Source organism: Pogona vitticeps, chromosome 1 (assembly GCF_051106095.1).
Source record: "Pogona vitticeps strain Pit_001003342236 chromosome 1, PviZW2.1, whole genome shotgun sequence".
Classification (NCBI taxonomy): domain Eukaryota; kingdom Metazoa; phylum Chordata; class Lepidosauria; order Squamata; family Agamidae; genus Pogona; species Pogona vitticeps.
In genome coordinates this window covers 200,658,338-200,681,387 of record NC_135783.1, presented here as the reverse complement: position 1 = coordinate 200,681,387, position 23,050 = coordinate 200,658,338, and the positions used below count along the sequence as shown (strand labels likewise).

The window sequence follows — 23,050 nt, the reverse complement described above, 5'->3', positions numbered from 1 at the left end:
GTTACAGAAAATCACTACCAGATCACTACCATTAAGATCAGGGAGATAGCAAACTTTCAATTAAATTAAAGAGTAAGATTGCCAACTGATGACATCATCACCATTTATTTATTTAATTTATGTATTTATTTATTTATTTGATTTATATCCCGCCTATCTGGACGAACAGACCACTCTATTACACCCGCATAGTTGTGCCAACTGGATTTCAGCTATCATCATATAACACTGTAAATTCTTGGAAACCTATAACAATCCCTACTATCTGTCTGCAGTTTTGGATAAAGTCAAACTGGAACCTTTACAAGCACACTTTTAGACATGGGAAAAGTCAACGATTAATATTTTTTCTGAGGCGGAGATAATCTGGGCAGGGAAGTTCTAGTGAGCAAAAGTCCATTTTTTCCAAGTTAAAGAAAAATCATGTAATTAAATTCAATATACCGTATTTTTCGCTCCATAAGACGCACATCTCCATAAGAAGCACCAAATTTTTAGAAGGAAACAGGAAAAATATCTGTTTTCTTCTCCTAAAAATTGGTGAGCCTTATGGAGACACGTCTTATGGAACACACCCTAGGACCCTTTGGAGGCTCACCCAGCCCCCCCCCCCCCGAGGGGGTGAAATCGCCACCTTCTGGGACTCTTCTGAAGCTTCCCAAGCCTCAAGAGTCCCAGAAAGTGGCAGTTTTGCCCCCTCTGGCCTGGCAGGGGGGCAGGGTGAGCCTCCAAGGGGTCCTAGGGTGTGTTCCAGGACCCTTTAGAGACTCATCCTGCCCCTCCGGGGTCAGAGGGGGCGAAATCGCCACCTTCTGGAACTCTTCTGAAGCTTCCCAAGCATCAAGAGTTCCAGAAGGTGACGATTTTGCCCCCTCTGGCCTGGCGGGGGGCCAGGGGAAGCCTCCAAAGGGTCCTAGGGTGTGTTCCAGGACCCTTTAGAGACACACCCTGCCTCCCCGGGGTCAGAGGGGGCAAAAGCGCCACCTTCTGGGAGTCTTAGAAGCTTCCCAAGCCTCAAAAGACTCCCAGAAGGTGGCGATTTTGCCTGCGCTGGCCCTGTGGGGGGGGCAGGGGGAGCCTCCAAAGGGTCCTAGGGTCTGTTCCAAGACCCTTGCGAGGCTCCCCCCACCTCCACGGGGCCAGCGGGGGCAAAACTGCCAGGTTCTAGCACTTTTTCTGAGGCTTGAAAGGCTCACTCGGACCCTTGCGAGGCTCCCCCCATGGGGCCTGTGGGGGCAGAAATTGCGGCCTTCGCTCCATAAGACGCACAGACTTCCCTCCCACTTTTTTTGGGGGGGAAGTGCATCTTATGGAGCAGAAAATACGGTATCTCTACTTCTGAGTATAATTTTAATGAAATCTACTCTTATCTACACTCAGAAAAATATTGCATTAGTCATTTTAGAGTACATCCAGCATATCCATGCAGAGGAGGGGGATGTAATATATTTCAATTGAATTCATCGTAGACTACTTGCACAAAGGGAAAAAGCACAGTGCTACACATAACTAGATAAAAACCCAGGCAACAATTACCAAACAAGTAAACCATCAACATGAAACTGAGACAGGACTGCAGCTAAACCAGATCCGTGTGAATTTTGATCTTATTATGTATAACTGCAATCTTCAAAAGCTACTGCAACTTTTTCTGTGACCTCAGAGGTATTATTAACCAGGAGCAAACATATAATTATTAATCTCTACCAAGAAGGAGAAAAGAGTACTTTTCCATGTATAAGACGATATTTTTTATCTAAAACCTTTAGACTAAAGACTATGGGGCATCTTATAAACGAAAGTAAGCTAAGGAGAGAACAAAACGGCCAATACCTTGCCTCTGCAAACAGGCTGCCTCCAATCAGGAGGCTTAGCTTGCTACAGTCAAGAGAATTTGTTTCCTCCAATAACAAGCCTTATGTAACTGATGTCAGCTGATGCTGAACAAACCAAGTGGAACACACCTCGTTGGAGGTGGAGCTGTAGGCAGCGCTCAGATACAACAGGGACTCATAATGTCTGAGCCCAGAGACTGAATACAAAGCTAAGTTAAGATTTCTTAATTTGGAGGTTAGAAAGGGGGGCATCTTATAAATGAAAAAATATGGTATTCCCTGCTATCAAGATAAAAATTACAATGTACACAGTTTTCAGATAATCTAAACTGTAAAAACAGGAAGTTTCTAAAGGAGACTTATCCAGCGCTTATTATGCCCTCAACACGACAGAGAAAAGGCAATGTATTTATAAAGAAGAGCATAAAGGGAATCTAATTGTTACAGGTATTTAGAACTCTTAAGTGATTTAAATAATTAAAAATTTGATTTTTTAAATTTAATTTGTGATTCAGATCAAATTGATCTAAACCAAATCCACTGTCACATTATTTCCAGATCTATAGACACCATAGTGTAAATCCAATAGTTACTCTCAACTAGAATTGACCTGCTCAATAAGATTTATATTAAGTGTTGACTTATTAAGTTCCCACTGATTTAACGGAAGTGTAAAGTTTAATGTACCTTGGACTAAGAAGTGGATATATATCCAAGCATTGTTTTGAGAAACAGTGACTTAATACATTCAGCCTCTGCATTAATGCCCCACATCTACATCATGGCTGATAACCAGAAGTTAGTCTCAAACAGAGTAGGCCTGTTGAATAAATGGGATGTACAGAGTCTCCACTAATTCAATGGGCCTACTTTAGTTGTCACTTACTACTGGATTTCAGCCTATATAAATGATCAGTTACTATCTTATATAAAACAACTTGGCTGTTTATAATTTTGTGTAGCCATTTTTTTGAGACACCCACGGCATAGAGTCAAAATCCCAGCTGCCCCCACCAGACCAAATGAAAAGGGAGAGAGAGTCTAACATAATTGTTTACCAGAATCTCATTTAACATTAATATATATAAATTTAGAAATGACTAACACTTAAATTGTGTTAACATTATTAGTTTTTCCAGCAACATATGAGCTAATTGGATAAAATTGGCCAAGATCCACCCAGCTCCACTTTCGTCTGGAAATAACTACAGTAGTGCATTGCCCCATAAATCTGAGATACTACCAGACTGATTTATAAATAAATGTAGCATTGTGAGGAACAGCATCTATCAGTTTATACTGGATTTAATTAACTTGGGAGCGGGGAGATAAGCAGATAGCAATACTCAAGCAAGATGTCAGTAAAGCAAGTTATACTATGGCAAGCTGATGAGGGCACTATTACTGCGGTAACACGTGAAAAATCATAACTAAAACTCTAAAACTCTACCACTACAATAAATTGCAAAAGTTGATCTCAATTTCCTCCTTCTGAAAGTGTAGAATTCCTACACACCAATATTTTCATGTCCAGTTGCTTCAGGACAGAAAATATAGCAGCCTAATAAATATATTACCATGTTTCCCTGAAAATAAAGACAGGTTCTTATACTAATTTTTGCTCCAAAAACGCATTAGGGCTTGTTTTCAGGGAATGTTTTATTTTTTCCATGTACAACAATCTACATGTATTCAAATACAGTCATGTCATCTTCTTCTGGTTGCTGCACAATGGTGGAGGGCGGGGTTTCACTTAACTGGGGCTTATTTTGGGGGGTAGGCTTTATATTACAAGCATCCTGAAAAATCATAATAGGGCTTATTTTCAGGTTAGGTCTTATTTTCAGGGAAACAGGGTAAAATAAAGGATACGAACAGAAATCTAAAAATTAAAAGAAAGGAAAGAAAAATATTTAAAATTGTAATGTAATCAATGCATTTATTAACCATTAGGTGTAAATTCAGCAGAACAAAGAGCAATGGAACACTTACTAATTTTGCCTCTGACTGCACAGGTTGTGGAGAAGAGGGCCCTGGGATTCCTGGAATACTGGGCACCACAGTCACTGGTCTAACCAGCTGTTCAGGAAAGTCAAGAGTTATTACACGAGTAAAGGAATACCCCACTTTATTTCATAACAAGGACTATCTACCTACTTCCAGTGGAAGTCTCAACCGCAATGAATATTCATACTTGACTACTTTATCAGAAATTAAGTTGCATGTCAGATGCCCTTCCCTGGACATCCCCCCTCTTTCCCCACCAAAAGGATAATGTCGATGAAGGGGAACCTCCCAGCATTGGCACTCTTTCTCCAGAAATCCTCCACAGACACATTTGCGAGGATGCAACATGATTTTAACTTACATGCTAAGTTAAGACTCCTATACAGTCAGACTATTTATGGATTTATTTTCAATTTTATTAATAATTGTGGCAATTTCGCCTAATTTTTATTTGGTGCTCTGCTACCTGACATTGTATTACTAACTTAAAAGTTCTTGCTTTTCATGTGGATTAACTGGTGTTATTTTTGCTGTCAGAACTCTCATTCCAATGAATGACCAAAGAACAGGAGCTAGGAAAAAATCACAAGAGCTGGAAGGGGCCTTTGTAGGAGTCAGCCCAAGCCCCAATGCCCCCCCCCAATAAGTCCAGAGACACAGCATCCACCACTGGCAATTATTTCAACTGCTGAACTGCTCTCACCATTAAGACCAGTTAGCTCTTCTAATATTCAGTGGCTAAATCTAGTCCTCTTCTCCCCTGAGATTTTCTTTTCACAGCATCTTGGCTGGAATCCAGCTTTAGCCTCCCAACTGGCAGTGTACTTTGATGATTATGTCTCTCCTCCATCCTCCTGACTGGCCCCACCTACATCAGTTAGTGTCACAGTCACCCTCAGCCATATTCTGGATACATGCTACATACACGTACTTACTGGAACTGCAGTTGGAACATGTACATTAGAATTTGTGATTGAGGCAGGAATAGCAACCGGCATGGTTTGTCCATTGGGAAGATGCAAAAGCAAGGGGAAAGGACCTGGCACAGGTCTAAGAAAGGAAATGGAGAGAAAGAAAATAATACTATAGTAGTTATGGTACACAGTACATTACACATTTTATAAACCAACATGGTGATCCTGTACAGTTTGCAGATTACTGACATACCTATTTTATAGTTTTAGAAGAGGTAGCCGTGTGAGTCTGTGCTATCATTATCAGGCAAAAACAAAAGAAAATAAAAAAATAAAGACAAAAAAAGTTTCAACACCTTAAAAATTAACTGCTATATTTTAATGTGAGCTTTTGTGGACAAGACCACTTCCTCAGACTGGTCTGAGGAAGTGGACTTGTCCATGAAAGCTCCCATTAAAATACAGCAGTTAATCTTTAAGGTACCTATTTTAAAGACAGGATTCAGAGGAGCAACCAAGATCCAATGAAGGAAGGTGGCAATACACTACAACTCCTTTGTCCTCCTGGAACCACTAACACCATCTCTTGCATTGTTCTGAGAATCCTAAAGCCTTTCAGGCAGCTTTTCAGGAGCTACAGGAAGGAAGAAGAAACAGAGAAAATCATCTTCCTCCTGTTCCTCCAACAGGGGCATTCTCTGAGTGGAGTTCCACTCATGGAAATCTCACACGAAATCCGGATTCAAACCAGAGATAAATATTTACAGAACACCAAAGCCACCTTTTCAGTTTCCATTATTGTTAACGCTCCCCCAAAGTTATACGCCTAGACACCACAGAGGCAAATATGACATTTAATTCTCATCACAAAGTTTGTCAATATTCTATATTACTATCCTTTGAATTTTTACTGAGTATTTTGCAACTTTAAAAAAGGTCAGTGGAGCCTTCCACCATTCCTTCTTTTCCTCCTCTTAAGGAGGAGTTAACATGACTAGGGTGAAATATTTTAAAAATCAGGAACACAGTATACATAGAGATATGTTAAAATATTGTATCTCACAATATGTATATAAATGTACAACTCACACTATTGGCCTATTTGAGGACGGAGCCTGGGTTATGACAGTGCTAGAAGTTGGTGAAGGTATGGCTTGCTGAATAATGACACTTGAGTCAGAACTTGCAAGCAACACATTAGGAACCTGCAGAGAAGCTGGACGAACAATTGTGGATGTAGGCTGGGCAGTTTGCTGCAGACACACTTCCTACAGGAAACATAACGGCTTGTCATTGGAGTGGTGACTTTTCCAAAGATCCTTTTAGAATCAAACACTTTATTAAGCAGTTCCTAAATTCTATGACAATTCCGGAGATCTTTGGCAACTCAGAAATCCTTTTCACTGCCACCTTTGCACAGATATTCTCTGTATCTTCTCCCATTGACAGATATCTGCCATGCTTGCATGGAGTTGCCATTTAAATCTGTCCAGTTTCTTCTGAGATGCATGGCAGATGATACCGCATAAGGTCTGTTTAAGGTGTTTAAGGACAAGACGGAAAAGATGAAGACTGCTTTAGGAATATTTTCATCTAAAGTAGTTTTGCAATATATCCAGAGAACTAACACTGTGCTAAGATGACCAGTAACTGACATTTTTGTAGTCTGCAGCAGATCCCCACCCCACCCCCCGTCTCCAAGTTGTTGTACTGTAAATGACTATCTCAGACATGCATGGGCAGGCTGACTTGCAAAGATACTTGTGGCCAATAACTTTTATTAACTTATGAGCAAAATCCATACAGAGGCTACAATTCTGAACTCTGAAAACATACTGACCTTTTCGTCACTTGTAGTGGACTCTGGATGAGGTAAAGGACTATCTTGGTGAGTTGTCTCAACAACTGAAGGCTCTTCAATCTTATTTCTAATAATTGGTGTTGCAAGAGGTGATAAATCTAGAGGCATCTGAAAGGACCGGAATTTAAATTTTACAAACTACCTATCAATAAGTAGGTCTTTCTTTGAAGAATGGGCAATTCATATTGCCTGTGCCAACTGTACGTATTGCCCTCATCTAATCAACCTGGACAGAAATAACGTATCTAATAAAAGGAAATTACTTTCAATTACAAGCAAGAAAAGTTTAGTCTATGCAAATCCCGCATGTATATCTCATCCTATAAAAACAGCTACAAGTTGAGATACTTCAATTCGTTTTTTTCAAGCAAGGTAACAACATCTCAGACTCTTTTAGATCACACACTATCTTTGAAAATAAATATCAGGACAGGTTAGATTATTTTTGCTATTGCTTTCAATAGACTATTCCCTCCCAAGTATAGATACTATGATATTTTTCTAACCACAAAGATAAATTAAAAACTAACCACCTTCTGTCGCTGATGCAAAATTCATAGTGGCAAAGAACATTCAAACAATCACTACTGTACTAGGCAATATATATTGAATGCTTTGCATTAACATACTTTCTTAATATCATCTTCAGAGGCTTTTTTGAATTCATTTTCAAAAGGACTTGCTAGCTCGTTGAATAAACCCACTTCTTCACAATTCTTCAGGAATCGAGTTGGTGTTGGAGTCTGATCTATAATTAAAGAGAGAAATAAAAGATTTTCCTTTCACCTTAGGTCCACATCTCTATTAATACATATTTGGAAACCAATAACAATATTAATGTGTCAAGTGATCCCAACAAGAGTACAATAACACAAATGTTAATGATTTTGCTGCTTTTGATCTAAACTCAAGTGCTAGTTTTAGCTAGTGCAGATGTACTGAAATAAATTAGTTGTTCCTAAGAACGTCCATCCATTTCAGTTGGTCTGCTCTAAGCAGGATTCAGTCCACCTTCTCTTATTTTTAATTAAAATTCACTACATTATCTTCCAGCAATGCAAAGACTACAATCAAATAAACTTAAAAGCAAAAGACACAGAACACAGAATGTTTAGTTTTAAAAACTATAAGCTATTTTCCAGAGTAAGATACTTTGAAAAGAGATATTTCCTGTCCTTGTTATTGAAGATACACTTTTCATTGGTGATAATTTATTAATTTACTTGTCAGTGGGCTATGGAGGCAGCAGTATCACACTGCACTGAAAGTTGCAGATTAAGATGTCATATAACTGTTGGGGTCTCGACTTACGAACTTAATCTGTATTGGAAGGCAGTTCTCAGGTCGAAAAGTTCTTAAGTCGAATCTGCATTTCCCATAGGAATGCATTGAAAACCATTTAATCCGTGTCTGCTCTTTTCGTCCATAGAAACTAATGGGAAGCTGCTATTCCGCCTTCTGCCACTAGAGGGGGATATTTTTTTCTTTTTTTCTTTTAACCTAAGATGACTTAGCTTTAAAAAAAAGGGAAAAAAAAGAGTTCGTAACTCGAATCTAAGTTCGTAAGTCGAGTCCATATATTCCTATGAGAGCAGTTCGTAAGTCGAAACGTTCGTATGTCGAGCCGTTCGTAAGTCGAGACCCCACTGTATGCGAATAGAAGGGGAAATCCAAGTACAATTTACCAACAATTCCATCATCAAAATTATTTATTTCTTAACTCCCATCATCCCTGACCACTGACTGTGCAAGCTAGGACGGATGGGTACTGAAATCCAGCAACATGCAGAGTGCCACTCATTCTCTATTCCTGTTCTTCTCTTCACAGGTTGAACAACTGCAGCCAAGATAATTAACCGTAAGAAGTAAGTTGTGTAACCTAGCAGCACTTCTTTACCCATTTCTTGTCATTCAGAAAAAGGATTATTCCAAGTTAAGGGGATGGATTTAATCTTACTAGAACAGTCTGCCTAGGATGATATTAAATTTCCACTATCACAGCTGAATGAATATGTGATAATTTTAAAAAAATCTCAACAGAGCTTACATTATAAGATCAATGTAGCTGCAGTAGTGAAAATAACCATATAAAACCTCAAACTGACAAGGAAAATCACTTCTACTGCCTGCACATCATGCAACCAACACTAAAGACATGGCAAAACAAACAAACTCATCATGTTAATAAAGCAAAGCAGATTTCATTCATGCTAGAGTGACTTCAGATGGTCACTCTCTTCCTTTTAAGACTTTTGCCTATTTTGCAGAACTCCACTATAATTCAGTGCTGCAGAGTAGTATAAAATATGCAAATTAGGCTGAGAATGATAGATAAGTATCCAAATAGTTACTTATAAACCACTTAACATACCTCCCTAGAAGTGTTAGCTTCCAAGAAAAAAGAATGCTTTCAAGAAATGCAGCTACAGTTCTGATTTTGCAATGGGGATTTCCTACCCTTTCTTGGCTTGTTTCAGCCCACCCTAGTCCCAAAGAGTTTATCTTGAGGTCAATGCATGCTTATGAACAGCACATGCGAGGGCATGAGAGACTACAGTGGGAAAGGAAAATTGGAGGAATCTGGTGGAGCCACCTCATATGAAAGCATCTACTTTTCAGCCTCATGTAACCCACTTTTGGCCATAATTACTAAACCAAGCTATATTCTTTGTTCATAATTAGTGTCTCATGAAAGAATCATGGAGGACATGCAATTTCATCAGTAAAGAGTGAAAACCACAATGCATTACTCTTCTAGAGTCTGCCAGATGCTTTGGAAGACAACTTCTATAAGCTTCAGTCAGCATGGACAATAACAGGGGATTACGGGAGGCACAACACCTGAAGGGCAGCATGTTGCCTGCTCCTGCTCTAGAAAGGCCAGGGAAAATTGCAATACACAAAGACCCCTTATTTTCCTGTTTTAATATTCTAAGGAAGTTTCAAAAGAGAAGCTCATGAACAAAAATTCATTGTAGAAGCGACTTAAAAATATAAAGAGATCAGGTAGTAGTCCTGTTCTAATCTACTGATTTTGATGCAAAAAATCTTTTAAGCTATAACCAAGTTCACAATCAGAAGCAAAGCCACCAATAAATATCTGTCTCATAATCACATATAAGCACATAATATTGATTTTAAAAGGATTATCCATGCAAGTGCTCTCCAAGACGTTACTATAACTGCCAGTATGATTTGCTACAAATACAATACTCAATTTGTCTAGATTGTTGTTCATTATTTGGAAGTAAACCTGTAGAGACAGAAGATTATTTTTCTATGAGTGATCTGAGCAACAAAGCAAAGGACATAGTAAGATGCGTTTTATTAGTGAATTAATCCTTTGATATTTTTCCTGATAGATTACAGAGTCAGAGTCATATACAGAAAATACACAAAATATGTGCACATTCCAAATGAAAGGTGGATTAATAAAAAGATATACTAACCAGCTACAATGACACTGTCATTACGAGCTGGACCAAATTTCAGTGTCATCTCATGTTTATGTTTATGGACAGCCAAATGATCCTCGTTGGTAAAACGCTGTGGCAGAAAGTTTTGAAATATAGTTATAAATTTGAATTCTGAATAAAGGGATAACAACACGGAGAACTATTTCCATAATTAGCAGTAAGTTAATATGCAAGTTTTAAAAGCTGAAGTACTAATGATACAGTAAATAATATTTTTAGCATTCACTGGCCAATTTTTTAAAAAAATCTTTAAAATGTTTTTAGCACTTAAGCAGCAGCAGTATAAATATTAAGAAAACAAGACAGACTTTTAACAAGGGCTCTTTCTCCAACTTGAACCCTTTTTTTTTTTTGGACAAGTTATCTGCACAAAGAGTTCAGAGCGGTAACTACTGCAACAATACCTATAATAAAAGCAAGACCCTCACGATGGGATTTGTCAGTTTATAAAATGACTCATTTTGATGGTTCAACATTATTAGCTGGCAGAAAATAAGGGGGAAATTTTTTTTTGAGTACACAAGGAGACTTGCACTTTGTTTCTGCATGAGCTTCACAACCATTGTTTCTTTAGGTTGTCATAGTTGTAATGTCTGAAGGGCCTGCACTGTGTAAATTCCAAGTGCCCACAGGTATACCTCTCTTGATAGCAGTTATCATTTTGAGTATTATGATGTTAGCATTTTATTTCTCAGAACACAGAACTGGAAATGATAAAACAAACGAAGAAAAAAGCAACACAAAATGACAAAATCATCCAGGGTGGACAAATTGCAGCCCTCCAGATGTTCTGGATTGCAACTCTCATAATATCTGACGAATCATCTCCAGGTCTGATTGGACTTACAGGCCAACAGCATCTAGAGGGCAGCACTTTGCCCATCCTCAGTCTAGACCACAATATACCATAATCCTATTACAACATAAGAAAATAACTGAAATTAACTTTTCATTATATTTCTCAGACACAAGATTTCTCTCTCTTATGCTGATTACCACGTCATTACACTAGTTACACAAAGGTGCAAGCAGATAGCAATCTACTGTGTTTCCAATGCTGAAACACTGGATGTATCAAAATGTGTTGTTGAAGCAGCTCTATTCTGACATTTCTGCACACTTCCTGCCCTGCTTCCGTTGTAGACATTGACTATTTGTTCTCTCATTATATAATTGGCCCATATTATTCTGTCCCTGGCCACAGACTCACAAAACCCCTGCTATCATCCAAGGGCAGAATGCTGGCATGTGTAACATGTGGTGCACTAGACATGGTTGTCTCACAACATCCATCACTCCACATGGCAGGCCATGCTGGCTAGGGCAAAGGAGAGTTGTACATCTGAAGGGCTGCACGTCACCTACCCCAGCTTTATATAGGCTGTAGAAGCAACAGCTCTATTGGCCACTACTGAATTAACTGATAATCTGAAAGCCCTTGCAAGGCCCAATAAATAGAAAAGATTTTGAAACTGAGAACTTTGGAGTAGATCAGAAAAGTGCTGCTACATACACTACCAGTGTCACTACTGTTTTACTTGTAAATCACAACTTAAGTAGATATTTGGTAGAACAACAGACTTGTACCAGATGATATAAATCATGGCTAGAGGAATTCTTGAGGCTTCAGTCATTTTGGACAAGCTTTCATCCCATGACAAATCATAAGGGATTATGAGAGTTGTAATCTCCCAAAATAAGCAGACCAAAGATTTGGTACTAGATATTTGTACTACTTTTAGCCTACAAAGTAGCACTGTGATAGTTTCAGTATATAGTATACATTACTGTATAGCTAACTCTAACATATCTAGCTTTATATCTAGTTAAATCACAAAGAGCTACAGAGCCCAATTAAAACAAAGATTAAAGAAATACACCTGCAAACATCTTCAAGAATCAAGCTGTTTCCCTTAAATGGTTTGTTTGTTTGTTTGTTTGTTTGTTTGTTTATTTATACCTTGCCCATCTAGATCAAAGTATACTCTGGGCAGCTAACAATAAAAAAATGGAATAAAAACAATATAATAAAATAAAAAACAATAGTAATATAGTTCAAGACGGGGAAAAGAAGAAAAATCAAGTGATGACAGGAGGAAAGCCTGCCTAAAGAGGCAGGTCTTAAGTCTGCTCTTTAAAATACCCAGTGAGGGTGATATTACATGTGAAATATTTCACATAAGGAATGTTACTGGATTCATCTGAAAACTGAAACTGAGAGAAGTTTCTTTTACTACTGAAAATGTATTACTAAAACCTGAAGGTTTATACCAGAAAACAGCTCTACTTTCAAAGAGCTGTTTCATACAAAAACACATGAATACTCTGCAACAGCTCTTGAGAATGAAAGCTGTGATATGTATATATTTAAATACACAACAGACAAGAATACAGAAAGTACCAACATTACATGAATGAAGACATTACTACAGGATACTAAAGTGATGTTAAATCGAAGAAAACTCAAGCTATTACTTTGTAACCACCATGTTACTTATCATAATCAGAAGAAATTATTACAGAACTTCTTCACAATCGAGGTAGAGAATACTTAAACATAAGTTCATAACATTACACTTTTTGATGAGTAATGTATCTTTTCACTAAAACAGAACATCCAAGCTTTATTTATAAAGTCAGTTTCAGCCTAATTAGGCAGTAATTCTAAGACTGCTATTTTGCTACTAACAGAAACTAGCCCCTCTGAATTTTTTTTCTGATTTACATAATCTTCTGAACGTAAATTCTCCGTTGGATCAGGAACCACCACAAAAACTGGTGCTCATTGTTTGATTCCAGGTTATGTACAATTCCCATTTCTTGCCCGGGTATCTGCTGTTCAGTGTAACAGTCATGACACCCATCACTTGTTGGAGGAGAGGAGGACTATGTCTCATTTTGCCCTACAACAAGACTGACCATCCTGGCAAGCAGTCCAACACGTGCATGGCTGGATAAGGGCTCCTGCCCAACTTGAATCCAGAAGATTCTGGCATCCATTAATCTGCCCTCCTTGGTCTCTGCAGGTTGAACCACCCTCTTTCAATGAAACTGCACTGAATGGAATATCTTTTTTAAAGCTTTATTTTTTCCTGTCAATACAAGCAGAGGGGTGCAATTTGCTATTGTTCTGTTATGGGAAGTACCTGGAAGGGGACGTAATGCCCACAGAAACTGCCTGGGGGTCACATGCAACCCACATGATTCTTTTTCTTGCTTTTTCACAATAAGTGAAAATGTCCTCACAATGCAAACTACAACATAAACATTTTTTATATTGCAAGCAATGGTTTTTCTGTTGATTGGCATGAATAGATCTAACATATATTACCTGGCCACATCCAGGGGCAGTGCATAAAAATGGTTTGTCATCACTCATATTCTACAGGTCCTTCTATTTCCTACATAGGAACAACAAACATATGCAATGAGTCAGAATATTCTCCCAAAGTTACCAAGCATCATAAAACTCCAAACCCCAAGCACAGAATATTTTTATATGGCCAAGCCTCTAAAGGAGGAATAGTTTAATGAACACACTAATGATTTCAAGCATGTGTTTCTGTAAACATGTGAAAAGAGAAAAGAAATCCAAGCAGATTTATAAATTTATCTCTTGAACCCCTTGTATTCTATGTACACCACACTGAGAAACACTTGTACAAAATACAGAAAACATGTTTTATTAACAGAACAGAATATAAATGTATTAGATTGTATATTTATATCCAGCAGATTTCATACATAAGCCAAAATTGCTAAGGTAAACAACTTATAATAGCCTCCTTTTCATTTCAGTGGTTCTGCAAATCAAGCAGGAACAGACAGTTACTACATTAGCACTTTCTTACCCTATTTGAAAGGCATGGACAAGATTCAAATATCAGTTTATCTATTTTGACTTCACAGCAGTACTGTGATGTAGATTAGTCTAAGGAGCTATTCCAGAAATACAAGTTTGTTCATTCAGGTAGTCCTGCCATATGCTGGACATAATCAAACCTGATGGTTAGGTGTATGTCAACAGAAAATAGTAAATAAAATCCCATTATTACAAACCAATCCTTCTACAGCAACTGTAGATGAGACATACAATAGCATAACATTACATAGACCTGATAATACCATAGACCTGACACATGAGTAATATGACAACTGTTACATTTGAGGACTATTTACAACAGAGTACACATTGGAAATAGTCAAACTAGCTTATTCTGACCTATCCTGTGAGGCCATGACTTCCTCAGCGAGTTTATAGCCTTAAAAATATGAATTTGCCTCTCTTATGTCCTACTCCAAGAGTATTAAGAGTAATACTCTGTTCACAAGAAACAGGGTGGATAAAAATCATTTTTAAAGATCAAATTGATTTAAATTAAAATTTAAATAAAATCTATTCCAACAAGAAGTCATGCAAGCATTCATTTTTTGTCCTGATAGATGAAACAACAGCATTACATGACCTGATAATACTACAGACCTGATACATAAATGGTTCTGAGCTGAATGGGAAATATCATGACTTTTTCCTGCCACATCCTTCTCTGCTTACATCCTTGCAATTTGTTCCCAGACAACTGGGCTCTTATGTCAGAAGTCAGGCTGTCTCTGCGTCTCTGGAATAGGCTGAACAGGTTTAAGTGGAACATCACATATGGTTACTTTTAAATTTGGACCTTATTTCATAAGCTGTTGCAGCAGTAACAGCTTAAATGCTCAAGCCTGCCACTGTTGCTTGTAAGGTGAACCTTAGTGTAAGAAAAATGACAGTAAGATTTCACTAAGGTAATCAAAAATAATGTCTAGACGTATCAGGAAATCCTCAGAGCTCAGTAACAGTTTAATAATTTCTTAAGATGAAATACTGAATAAGGAGCCATTTACTCTCTTAGAAAGAGTAATTAGAGCTTATCTAGTAACACTGCAAAATGCAAATACTACCCTGAAGACTTGGAACACCGCTTTTTTAAAAAATAACTTGTTCTGCTATTTTTCCCTTGGTTCTCTACACAACTTACTGTCATCATTACTATTATTGGACCACTAGGCACAACTCACTGTATTATGTGCGAAGACTGTACAGCAGTACCATTCTGCTCCCTTTCTGAAACGCTGCCACAGCCACCATTCCAAAATCTCCCAAAACTGACTTTTATTTAATTCATTAAAGTGCTGTTAGGTTTTTCTTTACAGGAAAGAAAACTATGGTTGACTCTTACAGCACTCCAAGAAACCTGCCAGAAATGTTTGTTGTGTCATTGGCATTATACAGAGCCACAGTACTCTGAGTACCTCTGAGGTTTTAATATTATAGTGCAATGTAACACAACTGAAAATGGGATAACTAACATTTATTGGAGCCTTCCTGGAATGCTTTTATAGAGGGGTGGATATTTGTGTTCTTGGACTAGAACTCCCAAGCAGCTGCTTGAGGAATTCTGGGAGATTCTGTCCAAAACACAAATCTGCACATCTCTCTTGGACACACAGCTTCAATTTCTGATTGAGCAAAATTAGGTTATTGGAACCAGAGGGACAGTCATGCCCTGTAATTCTCATCACATGGTATATCACTGCCTTCACACAGTTTTCCTTAGGTTTTTTTCAAAGGCGTTAGAGGTTTTTAGCTGTGATAGAAATCTAACTTGATTTGGGTTTTCTCCCTCATACTATAGTGTATTGAATTGTACTGTATTGTATTGTTTTTATTTGATGTACTTTGCAACAGCCTGTGTGCCACGCAATAAACTTGTGTGTGTGTGTGTGATTGTTAAATCTCACCCTAATGAACCTCTATAAAGAAGAGAAAATAGTCACAAAATGAAAAGAAAAAATATGTATGAAGTACAATTAGAAAATTTATTTGTGTTAGTGGAAGTGTAATTATACCAAATGAGACTTGAACAACTTAATTTCTCAGAGAAGCTACATTCCTTATGAACATCTCTGACAATCTATGTTTTAGATCTGTTTCATGTAGAAATGCAACTGGGAGGCATTTCAACTATTTATCATAAAACATTAATCAATGTATTTATTTTAAAACATTCTCACTTAATGGACTCCACAGTGGCATAGATAACAAAATAAAAGCAATACAAAATACCAACTTTCATGTAAGAGTAAAACTGAGAAGTAACAAGAACATAAAACTACCAAGCTGACCCTAGCATCCATTTAACATGTTTGGGCAGTTTTAAATGCCTGAGCAAATAGAAACGTTTGGAACTGGCATTCAAAATATTGTACTATCATTGTTAAACTCTTTTAGTAATATTTTTTCCAAGTTGACTGGCACTACAGAAAAGGCCCCTCCCAAACTACACCTCACCAGCTGTCAGTATTCTGAGAAGGCTTCTTCCAGGTGTTTGGATCCTAAACTATTCACAGCCTAAAAAGTAAGCAAGCACAAATACTTTACACTGAGCTGTGCTCAGAAGTTAACCCACAGACAATTTAATTATTTAATTGGTGTAATATGGCTGCACTAAACTAATGTAGTCAGAAATCTCCAACTGATATTTTCTGGAATATCGGTTTGACCCTGTAGGTATGAGGGGAACTACTATATCACTTTGTCTCCAACACCAGGAAACCCAATACAATAAAGTAATATATTGATCAAGATGGCTCAGCAATGTCTACTTCCCTGTTTATCCCAAACAGAGGTAATCAGGGCAACCAAGATTGTTATCATGCAAAATTCTGGCTCTCTCTCAAACTTGTATATTGCCCTACAGTGCATAGCACTCTCTGGACAGCTTACAAGAATAAAATTCAGTCAAATAATACATGATATAAAATAAACATGTAATTTGTATAATCTTTGCTACCTTCAAACCTTTAGGCAAAAATAAACAATTAAACAACTTTAAAATCCCAGGTCCACTTTTAGTAAAAAAAAAAATGCTTTCAAAAGTTCAGTTTTTACCCCTTTCTTAAACACTTAGAGAGGAAGGGCGTGTCAAACCTCTATTGGAAGTTTATTCCAAAGACACAAAGCCACCACAGAAAAAGTATGATTTCTTGTGCTCACTCCTTAGGCCTCATTTGGAGTCCCTGTTCAACATAACGGACTGTGAAGAGTGAGTAGGATGCATAGCTCTTTTGTGGGAGAGATGTTTCAACAAAAATCTAGGCTGCAAGATTAAAATGAGTCCAGATGATCCACAAGTCCACATTAGAGAACTTGTGAATGAACAGCTGCTGTCTCCCTTACAGCAGGATTCATCATTCTAGAAGCATATAAAAGAAGCTGCAGTCAATCAACATATATGTATTTCTAATATCAAACATTTTCTTTTACTTCATCAATTTAATTTTAAAGAAAAGTATACTGGTATACCAGAACTGAGACCACTATTAGATCTAAAAAAGCAGATAACAAAGCATAGTTTAACATGAAAGCAGAATTATGACAGTAAGAAAAAAATTCTTTTTAAAAAAAATCAAGAGAAAGCACACTGTAATAAACAGAAGTGCCATTTGCTAGTTTTGATGACATCTACCATGAGGGAGTTAAACAGTGAAGATGAGTTCAGTATTACTATTCGAATTTTGTAGGTGGACAGCTGAAACTAAAATACAGTTTTATTCAAGCAAAGGGCAAAAACCAGAGCATGATTTAAATTTCCTTTAAAAATATGAAGAAAAAGGGTGAGAAACAGTGTAGATCTTGTTAAAGCTAATCAAAAATCATAAACACTACCTGATAAAGACCTTGTCCATACTGATGAACAATTGACTACAATCACTTTGTCACTCTAAACAAATTCAAAGTATCATAAAAGGTAAGTCTATGCTTTATCTACCAGCATGGTGACTGGATAAACTAAGGGATAGTACTCAAGAAATCTAGGTTTAAATCCCTGCTCTGCCATGAAAATAAACAGGCTGCAGGGGCTTGCAAAGGCAAAAACACTCCTTAAGTATCTCACAAACCTTGGTAACCCTGTTAGGAGTATCCTTCTCATTAAGAAACCACAGATTAGCTTCTACATAACTTTAGGTTCCACAAGCACCATAGTGAAAATTTATGCAGTAGGTTAACACAGAACTTTTCATCAAGCTTTTTTGAAGGTTAAGCAAAATTCAATAATGTTTAGTCTTACATTTAATGTATCAATTATCAAAATGTGTGCTAATGTCTAGAGAATGCTGAAGTTACTCTAGGTACAAGTTTACACCAGTTACATTTTCTGTAAAGTCAGGTAGGAATAGAATCAATGAACAGGACCTACTTATTACTATCTTTCCAGCATCAATGCAGTTTAATAAGATAACACATAATTTCCCATGACATTGGTGTAGATTCCCAAGACAGTCAAAATGTCACAAGCTCTTTTTTCTATGCTACTAGTACAACTTGCAGGCACATTACATCTCCACCATAGACTTCAAGGTCACAGCAGATAAATATTTTGATGTCTGTTTTCAGTGCAGATGTATTGCATCGTTTGAGATCCTAACCGAAGCCTGCAGAAAAACATGAGCATTATATACATTACACAGACTACTTCTGCAATTAATCACCATACTTCTAGAGCAGTTCCTCACTGAACAATCTCTCTGGATACAGCTAAACTACCATAGTTTTGTACATTTACAGCCAAATCTTAGGCTACAGAGCAGGGAACCTATAGTAAAGAAAGTAGCCAGACAGAAGTACAGGTGAAATTGATCCATTTTTTCATTCTTCCTCCCTAGTTTCTTTTCATTTTGGAGTGGTATGCCAGAGAAATCAGAAAGTTTTGTTTCAGTAGGAACAAGGCTTCCTTCATCTACCCAAAGACATCTCTCTCCTGCTAATGCTGTCACAGAAATGATGTTGGCAGAGCTTTCTATGGCTGCATCAGGATAGCTTTCAGAAGATGACACTTTATAACTGCAGACTTTCCTCTCTCATTTCAGGCAGAGAGGGAGGTCTTTATCTTTCAATGGTATCTCAACCACTTCCCCCAGGAACTCAGGATTTCTCCCTGATTGTATCAGTCTCATTGAGAGGTCATGGGCTTAACTGTCCCCCATTGAAACTCAAAAAAGCTAAAGACGTTTAATGAAGCCGAGATAGGATTCCAGCACAAGTGATGTTATACAGGACAATATTGTTCAACCAATGTCAGCTGTCAAACATACATTGCATAGTAATAAAAGCCAATTTCATTTCTCTAATAACATGTTAACAAGTTATTTATTCATCTAAAATTAACTAAGTTCTTAAAATGTCATTTTTGACAGCAACTGCAGAAAATACTTCAGATGTCAACTGACACTTGACAAGAAAGTAAAGTGCCAACAAAAAAGTTTTGAAACAATTGTTTCTAGCAGATTTGTCTCTTCCTGGAAAAACATTGCCAACAAACTACCAGAAATGAATGGTCCATTTTAAAGCAGTATCTAGGAGGAGGATTTCTATGACATGCCATATTTTTGTGTTGCCTATGTTTGAACTTTTAAGTGGGTTTGGACATGTCTATGAGAAATCTGGTAAAAAGGTCAGATTAATCATAAATGTTTAAACTGTATTAGATTTTTTTAGATTAGGCATCCTTCAGTTTCGAGAGACTATGGTAACGCGCTCTGTATGGAGCACTTGGAACAGCGTCTAGTGTGGCTGAAAAGCCCAATTCGAGAGTGAAAAGCCAACTGTATAGGTTGCAAAGAAAGTATGAAATGTCATGGAAATCCTTCCCCTACGACTATTATAAATAATAGAAGGGATAATAAAAGAGATGTCACAGTCGGCTACACTGTTACCAAGAAAAAAGGTTCAAAACATAGTCAAGTTTCACAGTCCTGAGGCCACAGCATGTCAACTGGAGAGTGGAACAAGGAACTGGAAGCCAAATCAAAGTTCTTCCAATGGAAACACAAAATGGACAATTATTCTAAACTGTTTTCAGGATTCCATAACGAAAAAAATATTGTGGGCTCTGTCAAAGACTATGTATTAAGACGGCACACCACACTACTGTATATCGATGTAAATGAAAACATGTCATAATGTCACTTATATTTTGGCAACACTGATTTGACAGTCTTATGGTAAGAAAAGCCAAAAGCATATGTACACCCAAAGCCCTCAGACATTACCTGAAGGAAAATGGCAAATTAGATGGATTGTACAAAGTAATATGGGGGAATGGAGATGCAAGAAACATTCTTGATGCAAGTGCAGCATTAGATAGGCTAAATGTGGCAACCAGTGTTGCTAAGCAGGCAGCTTACAGAATTTATCTGTAGCTACCTGAGCGAGCAAAACCATGAAAAACAGACAACAATATACAATACCCTGTTCCCCTGAAAATAAGACCTAACCTGAAAATTAGCCCTAGTATGATTTTTCAGGATGCTCCTAATATAAGCCCTACCCCCAAAATAAGCCCCAGTTAAGTGAAACCTGCCCTCCACCATTGTGCAGCAACCAGAAAAATATGAGATGACTGTAAAATAAAACATCCCATGAAAATAAGCCCTAATGTGTGTTTCTTTGGAGCAATTAATATAAAACCCTCTTATTTTCGGGGAAACACGGTAGTAACTCATGTATTCTTAACCTCAAAAACCCTTTGTCTCATTCTAAGCTACTAAAGCTATGAAAATTAAGACAAGGATGATATGATGAATCACGGCAGTTTTGCTCAAGGAAAACTGATGTTCAAGAAAAAAAAAGGAGAATGTTTTCCAGTACCTGCTCCTTTTACCAGTAGGCTTTGGAACTATAACATTTTATTTGATGTGAACTCAAATGCTTCTCTCAGAAACCCAAGAGGCTGCCAGGTGGAAGGATACACAGTTTAGCAATTGTAGGACCTGGGCCACAATAAGGAAATTGCCTGAGGGGCAGAGCAGTCTCTACAGCAGCAGCCTCAGCTACATCAAGAAACCTTTGAAGAGCTAACCCAAGGCGAGCATCCTGGCTCAGAGATACACCCACAACTGTCCTGCTTTCCGCTCATAACCCCCACCTGCAGAGATAGAAAGAGACGACTCTGTCCCCTTCATCTCCCTTTCTGTCCAGGTGCACTGAACAAAACAGGCAGGAGAAATTGCTGGCACCCTTTTACCCACAGCAAAGGGGCAGGGGAGGCTCCACCTGTCCTTACCCACCCCTTTTCAGCACCCATAGGGTCCGTGGCCAGCCAAGAACTCCCAGGCCTCCCCAGCGCCCACTTCCCTTTTCGGTGCCTGTGTGTATGCGTGTGTGAATTATTAGGGCCCACGGCACCCCACCTTCCCCTCCTCATGCTAGGTGACAGGGCAGGTGCCAGCGCGAAAAAGACTCGAGGGGGCCGCCCCTTCAGCCACCCCGGACACCCCTTCGGCCTTGGGGGAGGACGCTTCCTAGAACGACCCCCACACCCCCAGTGAGGAGGCGAACCGGTTTGGGCCGAGGGGGAAGAGGGCGAGGCGAGGGGCGGGGAGGGAAGGCACACACCGCCCTCGCGCTGCTCTCCCCGGCGGGACTCCCGGGGGCGGGGGCGAGGCACGGCGTCCAAAACCCAGAGCCGTTCTCTGGGCAACGAGGCGAGAAAGGCTTCCCCCCCCCCCCCGTCTCCGTCTGCAGACAGAGCGGCGGCGGCGGCGCCATGTTCCCGCTCCCCCCACCTCTCCTCCGTTCTGCTCGGCTCGGCTCTCCTCAAGCAGGGCCTGGCGACTTCCATGGAAGCTGGCGGCCGGGAGAGGCGGGAGCCACACCCGGAGCCGTGACTGAGCCACGTCCACACAAGCAGGGAAAGGCGAAGACCCGGCCTGCCACCTCCCTCCCGCCGCTCCAGCCGCCGCCGTTTCCCCCGAAGAAAAACAACACCTCACCCCCTCACGACCGCCGGCCGAGCCGCACGCATTCAAGCCCCGCGTCCCCCACAGGCTTCCGTCACATCTCGCGGGAACTCACGGCCACCTCGCTTTCTTTCTCGTACTCTTCTCACGCTCCCTCTCCAGGGTCGGGAAGTGGGGCGGGGGGGGGGGGAGAAGGAAAGATGCGGTCACGTGGTACGGAGCGCGCCGCGAGTGAGCGCGGGGCTAAGGGCAGAGATAAGATCAAATTAGACAGACACGCCCCGCCAAAAGGACAGGCGCTTGCGGGCTCCGCCAAGGTGGGGCCGCTCAAGAAAGTCCCTGGGGTGCTTCAGGGGCCGGAAACAGCTCCGTCTTCCTTCCTGCGCGAGCAGGTTCGAGGCAGGCAGCAGGAATATACATATGCTCTATATATAGAGCGTCCTTTCTTGACTGCACCACAGAGTCCATTCATGCTTTCACAGCATCAGAGATGGAGACTGGGAAATCCTCTGTATCTACATTATTTTCCATAGCTTCATCAACTTAGTTAATAGAAATGAGTTGACCGTAATGCAAGCTGGACAGCTGGAAGAGATATACTTGTTGACTCTGGAACTAAATTGCCATGAACTCTTTTCAGATAATCAATGTAGGCAATTTATGTAGATTTCTTAATAATAACATTAATAGTGTGCTGTCAAGTTGATCCCAACTGATGGCAACTTTTTCCAGGGTTTTCTAGATACAGAGTATATAGATGTGGTTTCCCATTCTCTTCTTCTGATGCCATCCTATCTTGCCCAAGGCCACACAGGGTGGCTCTACTCTCATTGGGCAATCAAACTCCAAACTCTGGCTCCGCAGCCATACACTTAAACCATTGATCTGTCCAACCATTCGTACCTTGACACTTGAATTTTTTTTCTTTCTTTGCAACCTGACAAAAGGAATCCTCTTGGAGGTCACATATTTGCATAAATTGCCACAGCTAATTGATGAGGTGCCATGGCACATCTTTGTTGTGCAGTTGGGCATATGACTGGGCACAAGGCATACTCTGTCGGTTAGCAAGCCATGCAAACTTTGCATGAATCGCCAATAGGATTCTGCGCATCCAGTGTCAGGAATCAACTTTTTTGAGCTGTCACGTAGCAACATGTGTGCAGTACTTCC

The 23,050-nt window shown here is 39.3% G+C and overlaps 1 protein-coding gene across 5 annotated transcripts in view; it reads right to left on the bottom strand.

Moving 5' to 3' along the window:
- ATF2 (activating transcription factor 2) overlaps positions 1-22,050 on the bottom strand; it is a 58,810-nt gene extending 36,760 nt beyond the window's left edge. For 2 of the 5 annotated variants that reach the window (XR_012081168.2, XM_020805147.3), the window contains exons 1-8: positions 21,911-22,050; positions 13,425-13,494; positions 10,067-10,163; positions 7,247-7,365; positions 6,597-6,725; positions 5,846-6,024; positions 4,778-4,892; positions 3,828-3,914 (exon numbers count right to left, since the gene is read on the bottom strand). Coding sequence is in view for 4 of the 5 variants with exons in the window: in XM_020805147.3 (XP_020660806.1) it covers positions 3,828-3,914; positions 4,778-4,892; positions 5,846-6,024; positions 6,597-6,725; positions 7,247-7,365; positions 10,067-10,163; positions 13,425-13,472 (774 nt within the window). In the remaining variant the exon portion in view is untranslated. Of the gene's footprint in view, positions 1-3,827; positions 3,915-4,777; positions 4,893-5,845; positions 6,025-6,596; positions 6,726-7,246; positions 7,366-10,066; positions 10,164-13,424; positions 13,495-21,703; positions 21,841-21,910 lie in introns of those variants that run through there. The other 3 variants (XM_020805149.3, XM_020805151.3, XM_020805153.3) reach the window with 3 other exon arrangements.
- Positions 22,051-23,050: the final 1,000 nt, after the last annotated feature.